The sequence below is a fragment of the Suncus etruscus genome, chromosome 15 (genome assembly GCF_024139225.1).
Source record: "Suncus etruscus isolate mSunEtr1 chromosome 15, mSunEtr1.pri.cur, whole genome shotgun sequence".
NCBI lineage: Eukaryota > Metazoa > Chordata > Mammalia > Eulipotyphla > Soricidae > Suncus > Suncus etruscus.
In genome coordinates, this window is record NC_064862.1 from 35903814 (window position 1) to 35925411 (window position 21598).

The following is a 21598-nucleotide window of genomic DNA, read 5'->3' on the forward strand; positions in this document are numbered from 1 at the left end:
TGCTAATCAAAATATTAGCCTTGCCTCCTATCTCTGTGGTTCTTCCATATAATTTTTGGGGGGCTTTGGGCAACAGCTGGTGTTGCTCAGGAGTTACTCCTGGCTATGCACTCAGAAGTCGCTCCTGGCTTGGGGGTCCATATGGGACTCCAGGGATTCGAACCACACTCCATCCTAGGTCAGCTGTGTGCAAGGCAAACACTCTACTGCTAGACCACCTCTCTGTCCCCTCCATATAAATTTTAATAGTATTTGGTCTGTATCTCAAAACAATGCCATTGGCATTTCTATTGGGACTGAATAAAACCTATATAGCTATTCTAGGGAAGTCATTTTGGCATATATAAAACCTTTCAATCCATGTACAGGGGAGTTGTTAAAATATCCTTGGAATTTTTGGTTAAATTCTTCTTCCTCCAGATTTATTATTGAATTTGGTTCATTAATATTTGTTGAGGTTCTTTGAATCTATGTTCACCATGGGTCAAATTCTTTCATGTTCTTCTTTAGAGAAATACTCACAGTTTTTTGGTGTTAAAGTGATATATATCCCATAGAAGCTTTTTGTATGTTGGAAGGTTAGGCAAAAGAAAGGCAGTTGCACTAATTTGACTTACTTATAAATCAAAAAACTCCATTTTAAGCAATGTACTGAGACATACTTGCAAGAGTGCATGTCCATCAGTGGACAACAGAGGGAGCAAGGCAACAGGCTGTTGAAAACCAGGTTCAGTATTGAAATGCACCCCATGCCATAGTCACCTAAAGTGGAACAATTCAGTTAATTGGATCACAAACTGAGAAGCCTATTTGCATGAATCACCACATCCATTGCTGTAGGAGGTATAAGGAGAATTTAAGTTTGGTACTGGGCTCCAAAGTTTGGGAAATCTGCACTGTGTCTGCACCATGGCCTGGACTCCTCTCCTGCTCCTACTTCTGACTCACTGCACAGGTCTGGAGTTTTCTGGGTTAGGGGGGGAAAACTGGGAAAGGATATCCTCTATCTTTATGGCCATGTCTTGCCCTCTAACCTTGGTCTCCCATCTATTTTCAGTGGTAAATTCTCAGAATGTGGTAACTCAAGATCCATCACTATCCATTACTCCTGGAGTGACAGTCACACTTACCTGTGGCTCCAGTGCTGGGGCAGTTACCACCAGTAACTATGCCAATTGGGTTCAACAGAAGCCTTACCAGGTGCCACTGGGTCTAATAGGTGCAACCAGTAATAGGTATCCTGGTGCCCCTGCCCGATTCTCTGGCTCCCTGCAAGGAAACAAGGCTGCCCTGACCATCACAGGAGCCCAGGCTGAGGATGAGGCTGAGTATTTCTGTGCTCTGTGGTTCAGCAACCATTTCCACAGTGACAGATGCAGGTGGGGAAGTGCGACATAAACCCACACTCTACCTCACCCTCTGTGCCTGACGATACTGTGTGCTATAATAATATCAGTCTGTAGTCTTTTCATTATAAGTTGAAAAACAGAAAGAAAACTATTTCTGCCAACAGTGAAGCAATAAATCTATTCCAGAACTTTAAATACAACTTCTTATAAAATAATTGTTCCCCAGAATCTAATATTACATTAATTGTGTGTGTGTGTGTGTGTGTGTGTATTAAGCAGTGCTTCTCAATTATTTTCTGTCATGCTCCTCTAGGAAGAAGAAAACATTTCTTGCGCCCCGACCCTGCGCAACTGTAATAGTATCTTCATTAAAAAAAAACTTTTAGCAGCCCCTGGGGTGAGAGTGAAGGATATGGAAGCCAGGATGGGAGCGGAAGTGGAAGGAGGACGATTCGGTGGTGGGAATTCCCCTGATTCAATGTTAATATGTACCTGGGATATTACTGTGAACGATATGTAAGCCATTATGATTAAAATAAAAATTATATTAAAAAAAAAACTTTAACTTGCAAAACAAAGACATGTAAAATATTTTGAGCTGATTTTTTAATCAGAGGTGATGTCTGGATTAATGCCTACAATGAGCATGTTTTGTAATGCATAGCTTTCAAAGCGAGTTTGAAGCAGGACACAGCAAATCTCAGCTCCAGAGACATACAGAGACTTAAATACAGGGCTTAGCTCTTTATGACAGTGTTTGCCAAGGTAAATCGCGCCCCCCTTTATAGACCCTCACTTCCCCCCGGGGGGGCATGCACCACTATTTGAGAAGCACTGCTATAAAGAAAATTTTTTTATGTATATAAGAAAATGCATTATGCGAATATTTGTTTACAAAGACAAGCACAGGGTTTAGGAAAGGAGCATCTCTTGCAAAAGTAAACAATCTTGCTGTGTGAGATTGTTGAACCTTGGTGTGAGACAGCTAATTTTTAACAAGATAGGCCTCAGTGATCCTCATTTTCTGACATTTACATCCATGTTTGATCTGTCTTGAGTAATGGTATATGAATAGCAAAATCGTGGATTTAAGGTTAGCAGGGAACAAGAAAAAGGTATAACCATGAGCAACAGCTAGCAACACTAGGAAGTCTCATGTGAGTGGAACCTAAACACGTTTTAGGTGATATACAACATTTCAAACCTTTCTGAAGTTACCTTCAATATCTCCCATAGCCATGGGAAAAGTTGTGAACAACTTTATTGTGGATCTTCGGTAGACTCACATATAAAAGAGAGTAGAGTGCTCTTGGGACAAGTGTGTGGGAGAATCTACAGGGCATGGCTAGTTCATTCCAGTGCAAAAAATGCAGTTAGATGCACCACTGCAGTGTGAAACAGCTCAGAAAGAAGTTCATTAATACAGCAGCTCTGTTAAAGGGTGAGGCACTTCAGTGTAAGGAGGCAATCATAGTGATCAACCAGAAGACCATGTTGTATCTCATTGACCATTTTTATCCCTATGTAGTGGTCTCTGTTCTCAGGTCCTTGTTCAGGCACCAGATGTACATGCTCCATTCGCTATAATCCAACCCTAGTGAATGGGTCTGAAGCAAGGCCACCACAAGAATTAGTAAACCAAAACAGAGCAGGTAGGACATTTCCTTGCACATAGCCAATCTTGGTTTGATTCCCAGCATCCTATATAGACCCCTCGCCTGAGAAGTGTGATTTCTGAACACAGAACCAGGAGTAATCACTGAGTGCTGCTGGGTGTGGCAAAAAATATCTGGGAATATCAAAATGGAAAAGTAATTATCAAGTTATAGGTGAAAGCTGAGACAAGATTTCATAGAGCAAGCAATTAATTAGAGAAATATCACATAAGTTTATGAGGGAAAATCAGCTGAAAAATTTTGCAACTGTAAATATCCCATATAGAAACACAACTAATGTTTTATGATAGAAATTCAAGGAAATACACCTAGAGATTAAATAAGGACTATCCAATCAAACATATGCCAAATCCAGACTAACAGCTTTCCGAGCATATGTTACCAAAAGGCCAAACACTATCATATTCTTTTTGGTTTTTGTTTTTGGGTCACACCCGGCAGCACTCAGGGGTTACTCCTGGCTCTGTGCTCAGAAATTATTTCTGGCAGGCATGGGGGACCATATGGGGTGCCAGGATTTGAAACACTGCTCATCCTGTGTTGGCAGTGTGCAAAGCAAAGGCCCTACTGTTGTGCTATCTCTCTGGCCCTACCATTCATATTCTTTTTTTCCTTCCTTCCTTCCTTCCTTCCTTCCTTCCTTCCTTCCTTCCTTCCTTCCTTCCTTCCTTCCTTCCTTCCTTCCTTCCTTCCTTCCTTCCTTCCTTCCTTCCCTCCCTCCCTCCCTCCCTCCCTCCCCCTCCCTCCCTCCTTTCTTTCTTTTTCTTTCTTTCTTTCTTCTTTCTTTCTTCTATCTTCTGTCTTTTTTCTCTCTTCTTTCTTTCTTTCTCTTTCTTTCTTTCTTTCTTTCTTTCTTTCTTTCTTTCTTTCTTTCTTTCTTTTTCTTTCTTTCTTTCTTTCTTTCTTTCTTTCTTTCTTTCTTTCTTTCTTTCTTTTCTTTCTTTCTTTCTTTCTTTCTTTCTTTCTTTCTTTCTTTCTTTCTTTCTTTCTTTCTTTCTTTCTTTCTTTCTTTCTTTCTTTCTTTCTTTCTTTCTTTCTTTCTTTCTTTCTTTCTTTCTTTCTTTTTCTCTCTCTCTTTCTCTCTCTCTTTCTTTCTTTCTTTTTTCTTTCTCTCTCTCTTTCTCTTTCTTTCTTTCTTTCTTTCTTTCTTTCTCTCTCTCTTTCTTTCTTTCTTTCTTTCTTTCTTTCTTTCTTTCTTTCTTTCTTTCTTTCTCTCTCTTTCTCTCTCTTTCTTTCTTTCTTTCTTTCTTTCTTTCTTTCTTTCTTTCTTTCTCTCTCTCTCTCTCTCTCTCTCTCTCTCTCTCTTTCTTTCTTTCTTTCTTTCTTTCTTTCTTTCTTTCTTTCTTTCTTTCTTTCTTTCTTTCTTTCTTTCTTTCTTTTTTCGTATTTGGGTCACATCTGGCAGGGGTTACTCCTGGCTCTACACTCAGAAATTGCTCCTGGCAGGCTCAGGGGACCATATGGGTGTGGGGGTAGAATTTGTAATGTGTGTGTGTGTGTGTGTGTGTGTGTGTGTGTGTGTGTGTGTGTAAAATAAATAGAGTAGAACTAGAAATAAAGTTAGAAAAGGCTTGCTTAGAAATATCAGTTAATGGAAAAGGCCTCTTAGCAATAACGTGTTAAAGTTTGCTGAACTCTTGCTAAAGTTCTGCTATTTGTCCAACTCCCCCCCCCCCATCATAAGATGTATGATGTACCAACAGAATGTTCCTGACACAGGATGGTTCCCCCTTATCATAAGATGTATGTTATGTTAACTGAATATTCCTAACACAAGGTGTTCCCACTCCAATTGGCCGACCACAGGATAAGCAACCTATCTCAGCAAAGTCAGAAGAATGCGATAATAAAGTTGCTTCACAACTCTCCTGGAACCCTGAGCCATATAAGCAGAAGAAAGTACAAATGAACTCTTGATTGGACATTGCCTACCCTCATGTCCTTATGAGCCCCTACCCTATAAAAACCCTCTTACTTTGCTGTTTGGGGCTCCAGTCCTCTGTCTGTTGGCAGATCCGAAGCCCTGACTAGTCAGTTCAATAAATCTGCCCTTGCTAATTGCATTCTTAGAATTGCTGTGGTCTCTAATTGAGTGGGCACACCAACATAGACTCTTTCATGGGGTGCCAGGATTTGAAACATTGTTCATCCTCTGTTGACAGCATACAAAGAAAATGCCCTACTGCTGTGCTATCTCTCTGGCCCCACCATTCATATTCTTATAGTTTTTCTTACCCTCTAAAAGATCCCTTGCTTTTTTCCCATTCTACAGCTACTAAAACTATCTGGTTGTTTACAAGCCAATAGTTTACTTCATTAGATTTAGCTGTAAATTTAAAGAGAAAGAGACTTTGATGTCTATAATCATCTGTTACCTTCTAGAATTTGTCTACACACGATTAAATTTTACCAAACTCTGCATAATAGAGTAGAATAAGAGGAGGAGCTAAAATGCACCCAGAAACAAAATCGAATAAAATAGCTTAAATAAAAACAAAATAGAAATATAATAGTAATAATTAAAGATTCCTAACTAAAGAAGAGAAAATACTCCTAAATTAAGATGTATCAGAGAAGACAGTGGCAAAGCTGAAAAAGACTATATTTTTATTACTTATTTATTTCTTTTGGGTTTGGGGCCGCACTTGATGGCACTCAGGGATTACTTCTGGCTCTGCACTGAGAAATCACTTCTGGTAGGTTCAGGGAACCATATGAAAACCAGGAATCGAATCCGGATCTGTCCTGGGTCAGCTGCATACAAGGCAAACATCCTATTACTCCAGCCCTATATTTTTATAACTTAAAAAGGAAAATGCTGCATATAAAAGATTATTCAAAGGTCTAGAGGTGTTAAGTCCAGAAATCAGGATTAGCCACCAAAAAGATCACAAGGGAGACAGGCAGTAATGTCAATACAAGGGAGTTTATTCCAGCACGCCAGGGTCCAAAATCTCCTAAAAAATGAGGACCCCAAGAATGGCTCACATGGCAAATTGAAAGGGTACCAAGGGCTTAGTAAGGGGATTCTCGCCTCTGTGTATTTGATCTTTAAAATTACTGGTCCTTAGTACAAAGTTGGACTAGGATTGGTTAGTTGTAATTTAAATGTAGCATCAGACAGACAGCTGGGTGGGCTGCATGCCTCCAGATCCAGACTGTGGTCTCATTGAGCTATCTGTCCATTGCTGCAGATGCAAGGTTATCATCTGGCAATCTGTCAGCTGCTGTTTAGCCTTATATGGATGTATTTCCTGGCATTTATCCCTATGGTCTGGTTCCAGGAACTTGCTGTTCTTGGCTTAATCTTTATACCTTAAAACTGCAGACTGCCATGACTGCATTTAGGCTCACAGCAAAGTTAGGTTTACAATAATTAACTTCCTCAAGCAAGCAGAGTACAGAAGCCAAAGCAATGTTTCCTCCAAAGGCACACCATATTCTAACCTCAACATTTAGATTACAGTTAACTCTAAATCTTAGATCCTAACATACAGTTAATTCTAAATCTTAGATCCTAACAGAGGAAATGCTCTATAATGAAACTGAGTATTGATCATGGACACAATTTGGTCTCCTTGCACCACTGGGTATGGCACACAAACCAGAGTCTAAAAAACACAAAAGGATGACCATACACTCTACCTTTTTTGGAAGAAAGGCAGGATTCTAGCCAGACCTATTGCTATTTAGGGTTGACTACTGGCTCTTTACTTAGAGCTTACATCTGGTATAGCTTGGTTGATAATATGTGGTTCCAGAATTCATTCAGCTTGACTGCTTGTAAACCAAGTGTCTTAACCTCTATGCTATCTCATTGGCCTCATGCAGTCAGCATAATCCTCACAAGATTTCCCTGAACAGAGTTCTTAGTATCCTCTCCTACAGTCTTCTCTAGAATATAAATTTTGCTCACCTTTATGTTCATCTAAACCCAGAATCTTAGTGTAATCTGAGGAAATATTAATGTTAAATTCTGTGGGACCGGAGAGGTAGTACAGTGACAGGGCATTTGCCTTGCATGCAGCTGACTTGGGAAGGACTGGGTTAGATTCCTGGCATTCCATATGGTCCTCCAGCCTGCCAGAGTTTTTTTTCTGAGTGCAGAGCCAGGAATAACCCCTGAGCACTGCTTGGTGTGGTCCAAAATTTAATCAATCAATCAATTAATTGCTTAATAAATTAATTAACCAATCCATTAATGCATAAAGTTTAGAAAAATAAAATAAAATAAATTCTGTGTATTCTTTTTGATTTGTTTTGTTTTTTTTGGGCCACACCCACAAATATCATGGGCTACTCTTTGCTCAGAATTTGCTTCTTGCAGGCTCGGAGGATCATAGGGGATGCCAAGAACAGAACTAAGGTAGGCTGCATGCAAGGCAAATACCCTTCCTGTTGTGGTATTATCACTACAGTCCCTAAATTCCACATATTCTTTAAATTACCACATAGTCATTTTCAAAATCACATTAAGAATAACATATTAAAAACAATCCAGCTTACAGGAATTTAAAGAGTTATAATAAATAAGTGTACAATGTGATAATACTTGAATTCCATGCAAAAAACAAAAGACTATCATTAGTGGAATAAATTTATTAAATAAATATGAAGTTTATTAGTTAGAATCATGGTAATAATGTAAATTCATAGATTTTATATTGCAATCAAGTGTGCTATGTCATAACATTTACACTCAATACATGATTATGCATAAAATAAATATAAGAAACCTACAAAATTTCTGCATTTATCTTTAAATATAAAATTATTACAGAAATCAAGTTCATATCACAAACACATGGAAAAGTCATAAATATGTGGTAAAAGAATAAATATTGATTCTTTTTTATGTCTGTGCTTAAGATTTTGCCAAACTAATATTTGTACTATACATAGTACCAGAATAGAATTTAAAATATTTTGGCAATTCCCAGCATTGCTCAAGACTTACTCCTCTGTGCTCAGGAATCTCTCCTGACAAGCTTGAGCCTATACAAGGTCTGGGTACTGAACCCTGCTCAGGCATATATGCAAGGCAGGCATCCTACTTACTGTATTATGCTCCATCACAAAACAAAGATTTTTAAGAAAAAATATAATGTCATCATGATGGATATTCAAAACCAATAAAAAGTTTTCAAAAACAATATTATGAATACAAAGAAAAATTATGTAAGTAAAATTAGCTAAATGGGTGCAAGGATAGGTATACACTAAGACAGAATTTCAACTTTAAGGAAGAGATTAGCCAAAAGTGGAGAAGTAACAATAGGTTTAGCAAAGATAAAAGCCCAAGTAATGGCACTAGTATTTGAAGGGTTCTGACATGAAACCCAACAATGTTTCATGGATGTGGCTTCTAAAATAAAAAGGACTAGCAAATCAGGAATTAACAATCCAGTTTTATGTGACAAATAAAGTACCTTTTAAGAAATTGAAATCTACTTATTTACAAAAGGAACCTTTGCTCTGAAGGATTAAAATACATGAGCTAGCCTAAGGACAGGGCTCTCTGCATTGCCCTCTAATTGTGAGGTGAAACAAGAGGACACTCTACATCATCCTGACTTTGATGTAGGATCTGCACAGATTCCAGGATCTTTAACTACAGAAACCTGACACCAACAACAGAGACTGTGTGAAAAATAAGAGTGTATTAGCACTACAGACAATGACTTGGGTTGGACAACCTAGTATGCCTGGAGCCTAGAGTTGGACTTATGCCAGAAAACTTCAGGGGTAAGGTCTCCTTGTATTTAGGCCAAGGCTTTTCCTTTCTATGTCCCTCATATTTTGCTGGGCCTATGCAAACAACAATTGCCACTCTTAACACAGTTTTTGCTGTGCTCCTTTGACTCTAATCCTTAATAAAAACACTTAAACTTTTGAGATTAACTTTGTTAGAAGCAAGCTGCTTCATGACCAAGGAAATATCAGGAGACTCCAGGACTCAAGGAAGCACACTTTTATTTCTGGCATGCCAGGGCCTACTCCTTCCCAGAGGTTGGAGACTGACCCTGACCCAAGCTTTCAAGCAGTTTATATACTCTTCAGATCATTCCATTACATCATTTGTCAGTTACACAAAACAACGTAAAAGTTACATTTCAAATATTCCACAGGTCTACATAAATTTTAGTTCACACCATACAATCCCCCTTTCTGGTGCCACTTAGCTCACATTCCTGATGGTCTTTTGGAGATGTCCTGACTCTGGTAAATTGTTTTATTGACTGTCTGCCAGGGTTCCTCAAGGCCAGAGGTTCTTGGGAACCTGGGAGCAACAGGAAGTATCAGATACCTTCAGCATCAGAGGGCCCTGGGAATGGTAGTGAATTTCTTTATTACTTAAATGCCAGGGGTCCTCAGGGCCAAAGGGGCCTGGGAACCTGGGATAAGCAGGACAGTGAATTTAAAAATCAGAAGCTAACAGCATGGTTATATCTAAATAAAACTATAAACTTACTATTAAAAGTTCTGGATGTCCTAATCTAGCTGCCTGACGCAGAGAAATGAAGAGACTGACGCCCAGGCAAATGCTCAAGCGAGTTCTTTATTTCTGGCCAGTCAGGGTCTAAAGCATGTCCATAACAGGACAGAGGCAAAAGACCCTGAGCCTTTGTCCAGTCTGTTTATATACTTTTCAGGCAAAAGCAAAGTCACTCTTAGTCAGTAATTGTTAAAGATCAAGACAAGCTTTGAAGAGAAACAGGCAATAAAGGGCGGGGAATACAGACCACATCACGGGCTGTAAGATAAGGGAAATGCATCATTCAAACATACCTGTGACATTTAGATAAAGGGAATTGCCTGCGCAGGGGCTGTAAAACACGGGAAGTTAAAGACTACATCTGGGCCCTAACTCATCAAAAAAGACAACTTAAATAGAGACAGCTTAGGCAGTAACTCATCAGAAAGACAACTTAAGTAAAGCATTAAAATAATAAGAAAAACAACTCCGTTCACCATTAAATCACACTAGGTTACATCCATTTTTAACTTTTCATTTAGAAAAACAACTCAAATGTTTAACATTAAATCAAACTGGGTTACATTCATTTTAACTTTTCTCTATTATTTAATAAAACTATAGAACTGCTTAAAAAGAACTTTAACATTTCCTCCATTTCTTTTCTGGTCATCTATAGGAATCATCACTATAAACCATTTTCGTCCCCCTGTGGCAAGTTATAATACTGATGTCAAAACTAGGGGTTGTCCAGTGTCTATTTGTCTCCTAACATAAGCCATTCTTCTTAATTCACATTCCATAATTCCATATTCCACAATTCTTATAGATTTTTATTCCTTCAAACTTAAATTAATATGCATGTGCATTGAACTGTAAAAAAATACTATGCCTTTAATGTTAAAGTAGTTACATAAATTTTGTGGCTTTAGATTGCTTTGTGTACTGCTAAGAAATGTTATAATGTACTATAATCTGAGGACTTGAGGGACAAAGTCATTGTGCATGTGTTTGGTTTTATTTTTCTTAGTGTTATTTTGGCTGAAATTTCAAAATTAATGTTTCAGCAGGGAGATTTTTTCTGAGAATTCTGTTTATGGGTGACTGTCATCCCACTATAACTTAACCTTGTCCTCTTTTTTTTGCCTCTTTGTTCTCATAATACAAATACATGATTAACAAGATCTGCTGGCTCTATCATCTGGGGACACTGATGCTTTAGAAGTAAATAGCCTACAGCAAATTCACAATGAGTGAACCCAGCCTGATTGAAGTTCACAGAACTGAAAAGTGCCTCCAGGTGCTTCCTCCCAGGGGACCCAGTTCCCAACCACAGGAGTCCCCTCTCAGAGCAGAGCTAGACCTCCATTGAAGAAACAAAATTGGGGGAGGGGAGTATGCTAAAGAGCTAGATTTGCAACAAGCACACCCAAACATAAACCCTTCCCCCAAAGTCCCAGGGGTATTAAAGAGGCTCCAGAGATCCTATGTCAACTGTGGGTCCAGAGTGTCTTAGCCTGCACCATGAATGGGACACCTCTCCTCCTTCTCACCCTCCTCCTTATTCAGTGCCCAGGTTCATGGAGATTTCAGTGGCCAGTCTTTGAAGAGATTTCTCTGACTCTGACTTCAGTCTTACCTCCTTATATGTGTCTGTTTTCATTTCAGGGTCCAACTCTCAAGCTGTGGTGACTCAGGAGCCTTCACTGACCGTGAACCCAGGAGGAACCGTCATTCTCACCTGTGGTTCCAGCACTGGCACAGTCACTAATGGTCACTACCCATACTGGTTCCAGCAGAAACCTGGTCAAGCTCCCAGGACAATAATTTATAATACAAACCAAAAACATTCCTGGACCCCTGCTCGGTTCTCAGGCTTCCTCCTTGGAAACAAAGCTGCCCTCACACTCTCAGGGGCCGAGGCAGAGGATGAGGCTGATTACTACTGTTGGTTAGTGTATAATGGTGCTCAACACCATGGCACAGTCAGATGAGGAACTAGTACAAAAACCTGCCCTTGCTGACATTAGGTTTTAAATAATGTTACTGTTGAGTTGCTATCACTCTCTGGTCATTTAGAATTAAATTCTCAATTCTGAGTCTAGCAGAAGGAGGTTTGGTAGGCCCACGCCATGCCGGAGGCCTGCTTGGCCAGGCCTAGGGGGGGTGCGGGATTTGGGTAACCCCAGCACCCCTCGGGGACCTTGCTCCAGATCTCCAGGGCTTCCCCAGGCCACACGCCTGGGCAAGCCGGTGAGTTGGCTCCCTTGGTGGAGCTTGAAGGTACCCTAGGCCTTCCCCCACTATCCATGCGGCTCCTTAGGGAGGGTCTGGGTGTTCTCCCAGCTTCTTGAAGGATCTCTCCTTGCTGGGAGCCGGGAGTCTAGCAGGAGGAGGTTTGGTAGGCCCACGCCATGCCGGAGGTCTGCTTGGCCAGGCCTAGGGGGGGTGCGGGATTTGGGTAACCCCAGCACCCCTCGGCCACCTTGCTCCAGATCTCCAGGGCTTCCCCAGGCCACACGCCTGGGCAAGCCGGTGAGTTGGGTCCCTTGGTGTAGCTTGAAGTTACCCTAGGCCTTCCCCCACTATCCATGCGGCTCCTTAGGGAGGGTCTGGGTGGGGCTCTGAACTTCTGTTCTCCCAGCTTCTTGAAGGATCTCTCCTTGCTGGGAGCCGGGAGTCTAGCAGGAGGAGGTTTGGTAGGCCCACGCCATGCTGGAGGCCTGCTTGGCCAGGCCTAGGGGGGGTGCGGGATTTGGGTAACCCCAGCACCCCTCGGCCACCTTGCTCCAGATCTCCAGGGCTTCCCCAGGCCACACGCCTGGGCAAGCCGGTGAGTTGGCTCCCTTGGTGGAGCTTGAAGGTACCCTAGGCCTTCCCCCACTATCCATGCGGCTCCTTAGGGAGGGTCTGGGTGGGGCTCTGAACTTCTGTTCTCCCAGCTTCTTGAAGGATCTCTCCTTGCTGGGAGCCGGGAGTCTAGCAGGAGGAGGTTTGGTAGGCCCACGCCATGCCGGAGGCCTGCTTGGCCAGGCCTAGGGGGGGTGCGGGATTTGGGTAACCCCAGCACCCCTTGGCCACCTTGCTCCAGATCTCCAGGGCTTCCCCAGGCCACACGCCTGGGCAAGCCGGTGAGTTGGCTCCCTTGGTGGAGCTTGAAGGTACCCTAGGCCTTCCCCCACTATCCATGCGGCTCCTTAGGGAGGGTCTGGGTGGGGCTCTGAACTTCTGTTCTCCCAGCTTCTTGAAGGATCTCTCCTTCCTGGGAGCCAGGAGTCTAGCAGGAGGAGGTTTGGTAGGCCCACGCCATGCCGGAGGCCTGCTTGGCCAGGCCTAGGGGGGGTGCGGGATTTGGGTAACCCCAGCACCCCTCGGCCACCTTGCTCCAGATCTCTAGGGCTTCCCCAGGCCACACGCCTGGGCAAGCCGGTGAGTTGGCTCCCTTGGTGGAGCTTGAAGGTACCCTAGGCCTTCCCCCACTATCCATGCGGCTCCTTAGGGAGGGTCTGGGTGTTCTCCCAGCTTCTTGAAGGATCTCTCCTTGCTGGGAACCGGGAGTCTAGCAGGAGGAGGTTTGGTAGGCCCACGCCATGCCGGAGGCCTGCTTGGCCAGGCCTAGGGGGGGTGCGGGATTTGGGTAACCCCAGCACCCCTTGGCCACCTTGCTCCAGATCTCCAGGGCTTCCCCAGGCCACACGCCTGGGCAAGCCGGTGAGTTGGGTCCCTTGGTGGAGCTTGAAGGTACCCTAGGCCTTCCCCCACTATCCATGCGGCTCCTTAGGGAGGGTCTGGGTGGGGCTCTGAACTTTTGTTCTCCCAGCTTCTTGAAGGATCTCTCCTTGCTGGGAGCCGGGAGTCTAGCAGGAGGAGGTTTGGTAGGCCCATGCCATGCCGGAGGCCTGCTTGGCCAGGCCTAGGGGGGGTGCGGGATTTGGGTAACCCCAGCACCCCTCGGCCACCTTGCTCCAGATCTCCAGGGCTTCCCCAGGCCACACGCCTGGGCAAGCCGGTGAGTTGGGTCCCTTGGTGGAGCTTGAAGGTACCCTAGGCCTTCCCCCACTATCCATGCGGCTCCTTAGGGAGGGTCTGGGTGGGGCTCTGAACTTCTGTTCTCCCAGCTTCTTGAAGGATCTCTCCTTCCTAGGAGCCGGGAGTCTAGCAGGAGGAGGTTTGGCTGGCACTGGTAATCTCTGTCCAGTCTACATTTTCAAGAAACATTAATAGTACTCTCACAAGAAACATTAATAGTACTCAGTATCATTGAATTATGTTTTTATGTATGCAGAATATCCATTTTGTACTCTGCCCTTTTGCATACCCCTTCATAAGTTCATACTTCTCTTTAACTTCTTTAACTCCTATCATCATTACTCCTTTTTTACCCTTTCTAACTTAAGTACTGTTGAGTCCTAATTCACAGACCAAAGTGATGCCCTAGAGTTAACACCCACCCAACTATTTTAAAAGGCATAAAAAGGACACATATCTTTTCAACATTTTATGGGTGTTTTCTTTGATGGCTATAACTTTTGCTAAATACTTTCTTATACAGTGATGATCCCCCCCCCCATGTTTTTTATCTTCTCTTTGTGAACTGCTCAATATGGAATTTGGTGTGAAAGAATCCCTCAGTTTAATACTTATGTTTGAACCAAGTCATGGGTCTTGTTGGAAATGTTCTTATGCCCCCATATATCTGATAGCACCACGTGGCTTTATATCTTGTTTGCGTAGGCACACTAACATGGGAAAATACGATACATACCAATAAGTTCTTATCTAATAGAAATGGGAACACACAAATCTTGTAGTGCAATGAGACCTTACACCCTGAACATTGACATAAAGACCTGGCACAGGCCTCAGAAGAATGGGCATTCTCCATTTACCCCTTGATCTACAGAAGACATTTACAAAACATCCAAGGTTGTATATAACATCACCCGGAGGCATTCCTGTACCAGGGACGATCCTACAGCTGCTCTGACATCGATCTACTCAAAAGAGACATCCCTTAACACTGAGAAGACAACAAGAACAATGACCTGCTTACTGGACAGGGCTTGCTGTATTGCCCCTTTATGGTGCGGTTTGTCTATAACATCACCTGGAAGCAATCCTCTACCACGGAAGACCCTACCACTGCTCAGACATCGTCCTGCTCAAAAGAGACTTCCCTTAACACTGAGAGGACTTAACAACAACAACCTGCTTACAGGACAGGGCTTCCTGCATTCCCCTTTCATGGTGAGGTGAAATGAGAAGGCACTCCACATCATGACTTCAATGTAGGACATGCACATTCCAGAATCTTTAATACAGAAACATGAGGCCAACAACAGAGACTGTGTGATAAGTGGCACTACGGACAATGTCTTGGAGCGAACGATAACTTTCCTGAGGCCTAGAGCTGGTCTTATGCCAGGAAACTTCAGGGGTAAGGATCTCTTTGTATTTAGGTCAAGGCTATTCCTTTCCATTCATATTTTGGTGGGCCTATGCAAACAACAATTGCCACTCTAACACCGTTTTTACTGTGCTCCTTTGACTCTAATCCTTAAAACACACCCACTTAAAATTTGAGGTTAACTTAAGCTAATATGCATGTACATGGAAATGTAAAAAATACTATGCCTCTAATGTTTAAGGAGTTACGTAAGTTTGATGGCTTTAGATTGCCTTGTGTGCTGTTAAGAAATATTATAATGTGCTACAATCTGGGGACTTGAGGGAAAAAGTAATTGCACATGGATTCTGTTTTATTTATCTTAACTTTCTTTGGTGAAAGTTCAAAGTTAAGATATCAGCAAGGGGACTTCTTCAGATAATTATGTTATGGGTGATTGTCCTTCCACTGTAACTTTACCTTATCCTCTTTCTTTGCATCTTTTGTTCTCATAATTCATAATAAAAAAAAGTGAAAAAAAAAACAAATAGATTAAATATCTTCATATCAGACCCAGAAACATAAGGTATATAGATGAACGGGTAGGTAGAAGTATAAATTTTTGAGTCAAATAGTAAAAGCACATGGACACACAATAGCTATTATCACATCCTCTCTATGAATTGTGAGATCACACAGCTGGGTCTGAGGAAGAGTATCTGCGAAAAAATAATAAGCCAAGCAAGTCAGGAGAGAGCCAGCCATAGAAAAAAAAAAGAAAAAAAATTCTCAATTCTACCACTTTTGAAATTTTCTTGAGATTTTATTTTGCCCATTATTTCTATCACATTTCTGTTTCCTAATTATTTTTCAAAACTACTGTGAATTCAGTTGGTGCCTATATATTGTTTGCTTTTTACAATTTATGAGGCATTTAAAAACTTGTGTTTAGAATTTAGTCAGAGTGTGTATTATATGTTAACTTATATATGGACACTGGTACATAGATTGATTTGGAATCTAATATTAACATAGCAAAAAAATGAAGGCAGCAGAGAGGTACCTGACAGACTACAACCATAAATTTTGAGCTGAGATGAGCTATAGGACTAATTCTGCAACTTTCCTCTCCATAGGCAGTTTCCTAGTCCTTGCTTTCCTTGTAAATCTGAGTCACTAGCAATCATTGTCTTTGGTCTTGACCTCAATTAGGCTTTACTGCTCAAATCTTGTGTTAGTATAAAAGAGTGACTAATCTGGAAAATAAATATGCAGGACATCAGACCAGCTGCAGGCTCAATGTGAATCAGAGTATATACAGATCCAGTGACAGGATCTTCAAAATGTAAAGCTCTCATACACCAGCTTGTATTCTACTTGCCTCCACTGGGGGGTCACAGTCTAAAATTGGTAGTAACCGTCCTGGAAAAATTCCAATTTAACAATCTATAAATAGTTCAAGACTTCAGGAACCTCCTGAATCTATGCACTGGGTTTTACCCCTTATAGTATTGACTCATTAGCTCTCTGTAGGTTGCTTGGTGCCCACCATTTGTTGAAAGCTCTTTCAACTGCAATAAAAGTCATGGATTTCTCCTACCTAGTGTCCCTTTGCTTTCTCTAGGAAAGCTGTTAATTATGCACCAGGCTGTGATGAGAGTGCATCATACCACTGTACATATCAAGATAACCTGCAGATATGCCCATGATCTAATTTACACTCACTATAACATGTTCTAGAGTTTCTACCAACCTCTCTCTATGAAACCTCTGGCTCTCCAGTCCTTTGATAACTTTTCTTGTTAATGATTAATCTGATAAACTTTTCTGATTAATGATTAGTGATTAATAATTACATCATTAATTATTTTTTGATATTAGATATCATGAGTATAGTTACTCATCTATAATTTTTCTCCTGATAGGTTAATAAATACTTTACATCACTTTTTTTGCTACTTTTTACAACTAAAGTTAAAAGGCAACTTAAGAAAAATAGTTTATAAGGTTATCTTAACTTTTTAACAGACTGTAGTGGTGGATATGGTGGATAATATTTTAATTAGCCTCTGAAATTTCTAGACAGACTCTGTGAAATTGTCAGCTCCAAATGCTTTTTGCCTCATGCTTTTCATTTTTATTTTTTTGCGTTTTGATTTTTTTTGGATTTGTAGTCACATCTACTGGTGCTCTGCTCTTAAGTATGTTCTCAGAGATCACTACTGGCAAGACTTAGTGGACAAGATGAGATGACAGGGAGCAAATCTGGATTGACTGCACCAAACTGTCCTACCTTTTATACTATCACTCTGATCATGTCTACTGCTTTTATGACAAACATTGTCATTCTATATTTAAAGTCATGGATAGTGTTGAGATAAAAATACGAATCAGATATAAATTATAAAATTCATGGTTGAGGTAAAATGTTATATAAGTAATTACTTATGTAGCAATATTAACATTTCATGAGTTTTATAGAAAATTGCATTAATTATACTGAAGAATCCTAGACCTTAATGCATTTATTCAACTATGCTGTCCAAGGAAAGTAGTTTGGGTAAAAAGAAGAACATTACTCAATCATGCACAATTCCCCTTCTCAAACTCATTCATTCAGTTCTTGCCTGGGGCATCATTGAAACAAATTTAGCTGCTTTGAAGCCTAAAAACTCCAGATTAGTTGGAAACTAGAAAAAAAAAAGCAGTTGCAAATGTTTCCCATAGCTGACACTTGAGGGGGCAGTATACCATACTATGGGAGAATATAATCTAAAGTAAAATATACCACCAGGCCTAGGGCCATCCAGCATATGTCACTGATTTGAAACAAATAATTTAGTAACTCTGACAGGGTCACCCTGTTGAGTGATGCTGAGGAATTAATTTGCTTAACAGTTCCACCTCTGGGCCCGGAGAGATAGCACAGCGCTGTTTGCCTTGCAAGCAGCCGGTCCAGGACCAAAGGTGGTTGGTTCGAATCCCAGTGTCCCATATGGTCCCCGTGCCTGCCAGGAGCTATTTCTGAGCAGACAGCCAGGAGTAACCCTTGAGCAACTCTGGGTGTGGCCCAAAAACCAATAAATAAATAAATAAATAAAATAAACAGTTCCACCTCCAAGGTGGAAGTTGGTAGGAGAGTCTGGAGGCTATTTCTGAGCAGAGAGCAGCTGGCAAAGTACAACATTGGGGTGCCTTCACCATGGCCTGGTTTCCCCTCCTCCTCATATTTCTATATCATTACACAGGTAATGGGGACTTTCTGGGTTGATGGAGAAGATGGAAAGGAAATACTGCACCTTGTCTCATCCTCTGACCTTGGTCTCTCATCTGTTTTCAGGACTTACTTCCTATAATGTGATGTTTGAAGAAGCATCACTGTCAACAACACCTGGGGTTGGTCACATTGACCTGTGGTTCTAGTATTGGAGCTGCTACCACCAATTATTACACTAACTGGATCTAACAGAAGCCTTACTAGGTTCCATGGGGACTAATAGGTGGAACCAGTCATATACCTTCAGATGTCTCTGCCTGATGCTGGGCTCGCTGCTTGGAAACAGGCTGCTCTCAATATCATTGAAGACCAGGCTGAGGATGAAGCTGAATATTACTGTGCTCTGTTGCTCGGCAACTATTTCCACAGTAACAGATGCAGTTTCAGAAGTGAGACATAATCCTGAACTACATCATCTTTTTATACTGTGTACAGCAGGTCCTCTAAAGAAGTCATCTAGAGCAAGATCTTGTTTATAATGTTGATTAAAAATAACTACTAACCCTGCAAACTTGAATGAAAAGAAAGCTATTCTAGAAAGTGATAATCTTTTGCATTTATCATACCCATATCAAGGGCCTATCTTGACATTAAATTAGGAATTAGACCCTTTCTTCTTTGGTATAAAAATGCTGCACAAGATCTTGGAAATCTGCTAGGCATGAACAGGAAATACAATCAGGGATAAAGCCAAATTCATTGCTTCCAGAAGTAGCATCACTAAAATAGGTCAATTCTTACTAAGAGTGAGGAAACAATCTTTTTATGTATATATAAATTATGTATCATTAGAAGCATATGCATATAAGCAATACTAACATTAAATAATTATACATTGTATTTAAAATTGTATTGTAAATTCACTCATATTGAAAAGGGAAGTCAACAACTAGTTACACCAGCCCCCCACTTCTGTAGATCATAGAACTTGAAGGTCAGGTTTTGTAACCAGAATTCTGTAATTTTCTATGCTTATACCTGCTTTTTTGTATCTAACTCTTTTTGTCCTAAAGAGGAACTCGTATTACCTTAGCCGATGTCATGTCCTTATAAGGAACTTGTATTACCTTAGTGGATGTTATAACCTTATAACCCCTTCTCACCCCTCCCCTTCTTATGGTATATAAGGATGAACAAAGAAAGCTACGTGGTCCTTTGCCTCTGTTCAGTTCTGAACGAGCATTGGACCCTGGCCGGCCAGAATAAAGAACCCACTTGAGCTTTTGCCTGAGTGACTGTCTCTTCATTTCTCTGCATCGGAGCAGCATCAAGCCTTACATTTTTGGTGAGCCAGCCAGGAGTCCTTGATATGTCCAGAGTGAAGTGGTGAACCGATGACTCGGTGGGCTCTAAGCAGTATGTCTTGTGTTGTTGATTGTGACTTGATGTGTGTTGAAAATAGCAATGTGTCTTGTGTTGTTGGTCATGATTTGATGTGGGTTGAAAATAGCAATAGGGGTATGGTAGTTTGACTGAGGGCTTGAAAGTCCCCACTCAACGTGGATTCCGGGTGGTAGTGAACTGCCGTGGTGAACCCTATTTCTTTTATTTGATGCATGTTGGAATAGAAATAGGGAAACGGTAGTGTGACCAAGGACCTGAGAGTTCCCACTCAACGTGGATTCCGGGTGGTAGTGAACTGACGGGTTCAAAAACTATAGGTCACAACCCTGGAGGCACCCAGGAGTTTGATTTTGTTGCAGTGGGAAGTTATTGAAAGTCCCCACTCAACGTGGATTCCGGGTGGTAGTGAACTGCCATGGTGAACCCTATTTCTTTTAATTGGAGATCTTTGTCTGTGGTTCTGTGTTCTGTGTTTTCTTTGTCTGATTTAAACATGGAGGGAAATTCTAAGTAAAAAATTGTGTGTTAAACCGGCTTTGTAATTCAAGGACATGGCAGAGGGTGATGGAGGTCGTATACTCCAGATTTCTCAATGGCCATCGGGCATAAATTTTCCCTGGAGAATTTCTGGACTTTGAAATCTCCCAGCTTTCCTGCCATGTGTTAAGGCCAAAAGAAACGAGGCTAACTGGCTGCTTTTTGGCTGAAGAGAAAGAAAAACCAAACCAAACCAAACCAAACCAAAAAAAAGTGCTTTTTAAACTCCCCAGCCTGAAGGAATTCACTGAGCCCCCAGGGCAACGGCTATTGTCCTCCCAGACTCACCTGGCTGGGAAATGTGAGTGTAGACAAAGTAATTCTAGTGAGTCCTTTACATATCAAAGAAGAATTTAGTTAATGGTTTGGAAGTCAGAAAAAAAGAAAAAAAAATTGAGCATTTAAATTTCTGGCTTAGAAGTTTCTTAAAATGAACAATTGGGTGAAAAATGTTGCAAATTATTGTGGTTAGCCTTTTTAAACAATATTGTTAATTTTGCGAATGCATGTTATTGTTAAAGTATCTCAATTCCATGTCAAATTTATCTCACCAAACTTAATGGTGGGTTTTAAGGTAGCTTTAATGAAAATGTTGATGGTACTAGGTTGTAAATATCTAAAAGAAAGAAATCAACATAACTGTATTAAACAAGAAAGCTCAGCAAAGTCTTTCCAAATTGGCAGTAAACAATTTAAAGCTTCTGTTCCTAGGGCCCAAGTGCCAGGTTCTAGGCTGTTAACATGAGCTAATCTGGCCGAAAAGAAAATAGCATGAAGGTAGGGCGTTTGCCTTGCATGCAGAAAGGAAAGTGGCTAAATGTAAAAAGCTTAAGAATGTGCAAAAGGAATTAAAAATGTGTACTAGGAAAAAATCTGTATAATCAAACTAAATTATTGCTATTGAAATGCCTTTAGGTTAACATAAAAGAAGTGTAATTGTTTTTAAGCATGTTATAGTGTTTTCATGCTATTGAGTAAAAAAAAATGGTATAATAAGAAATCTTGGGCCCGGAGAGATAGCACAGCGGCGTTTGCCTTGCAAGCAGCCAATCCACGACCAAAGGTGGTTGGTTCGAATCCCGGTGTCCCATATGGCCCCCTGTGCCTGCCAGGAGCTATTTCTGAGCAGACAGTCAGGAGTAACCCCTGAGTAACGCCGGGTGTGGCCCCCCCCCCAAAAAAAAAAGAAAAAAGAAAAGAAATCTTATGAACATCTAAAAAATAGAAGCTATTTTTAAGGAAAATAGTCAAGAATTTAAAAGAATCATTAAGGTTCAGTTTAAAAGTTTAAATCTGCCAGAAGTAGTGAGTATTCTTCCTGGTATTCAAAATTAATTTGTGTAATGTAAATTGCTGGTGCCTTCTGCCTATAAACCAAGGACAGAAGACTAAGTAAACTTCTGTTTTCTATATGGTTAAGTAATATTTGCCTTTTTTCTTTTCCTAGAATCTTTCAGTATCATTTTATGTCATGGCATCAGGTTGCTTTGCACAAAATACAAGCAGATGGCTTTCCTCTCTGCATGAGGAGTAATCCCCACGCAGACAAGAAAT

The 21598-nt window shown here is 41.1% G+C and overlaps 1 gene segment (V, D, J or C); it reads left to right on the top strand.

Annotated features, from left to right (window-relative positions):
* The first annotated feature begins 909 nt into the window (after positions 1–909).
* On the top strand, positions 910–16098 carry LOC126029813 (immunoglobulin lambda variable 7-46-like). The segment is given in 3 exon segments: positions 910–955; positions 11169–11451; positions 16023–16098. Coding segments are annotated over 3 exon segments (405 nt in total).
* The last annotated feature ends 5500 nt before the right edge of the window (positions 16099–21598 follow it).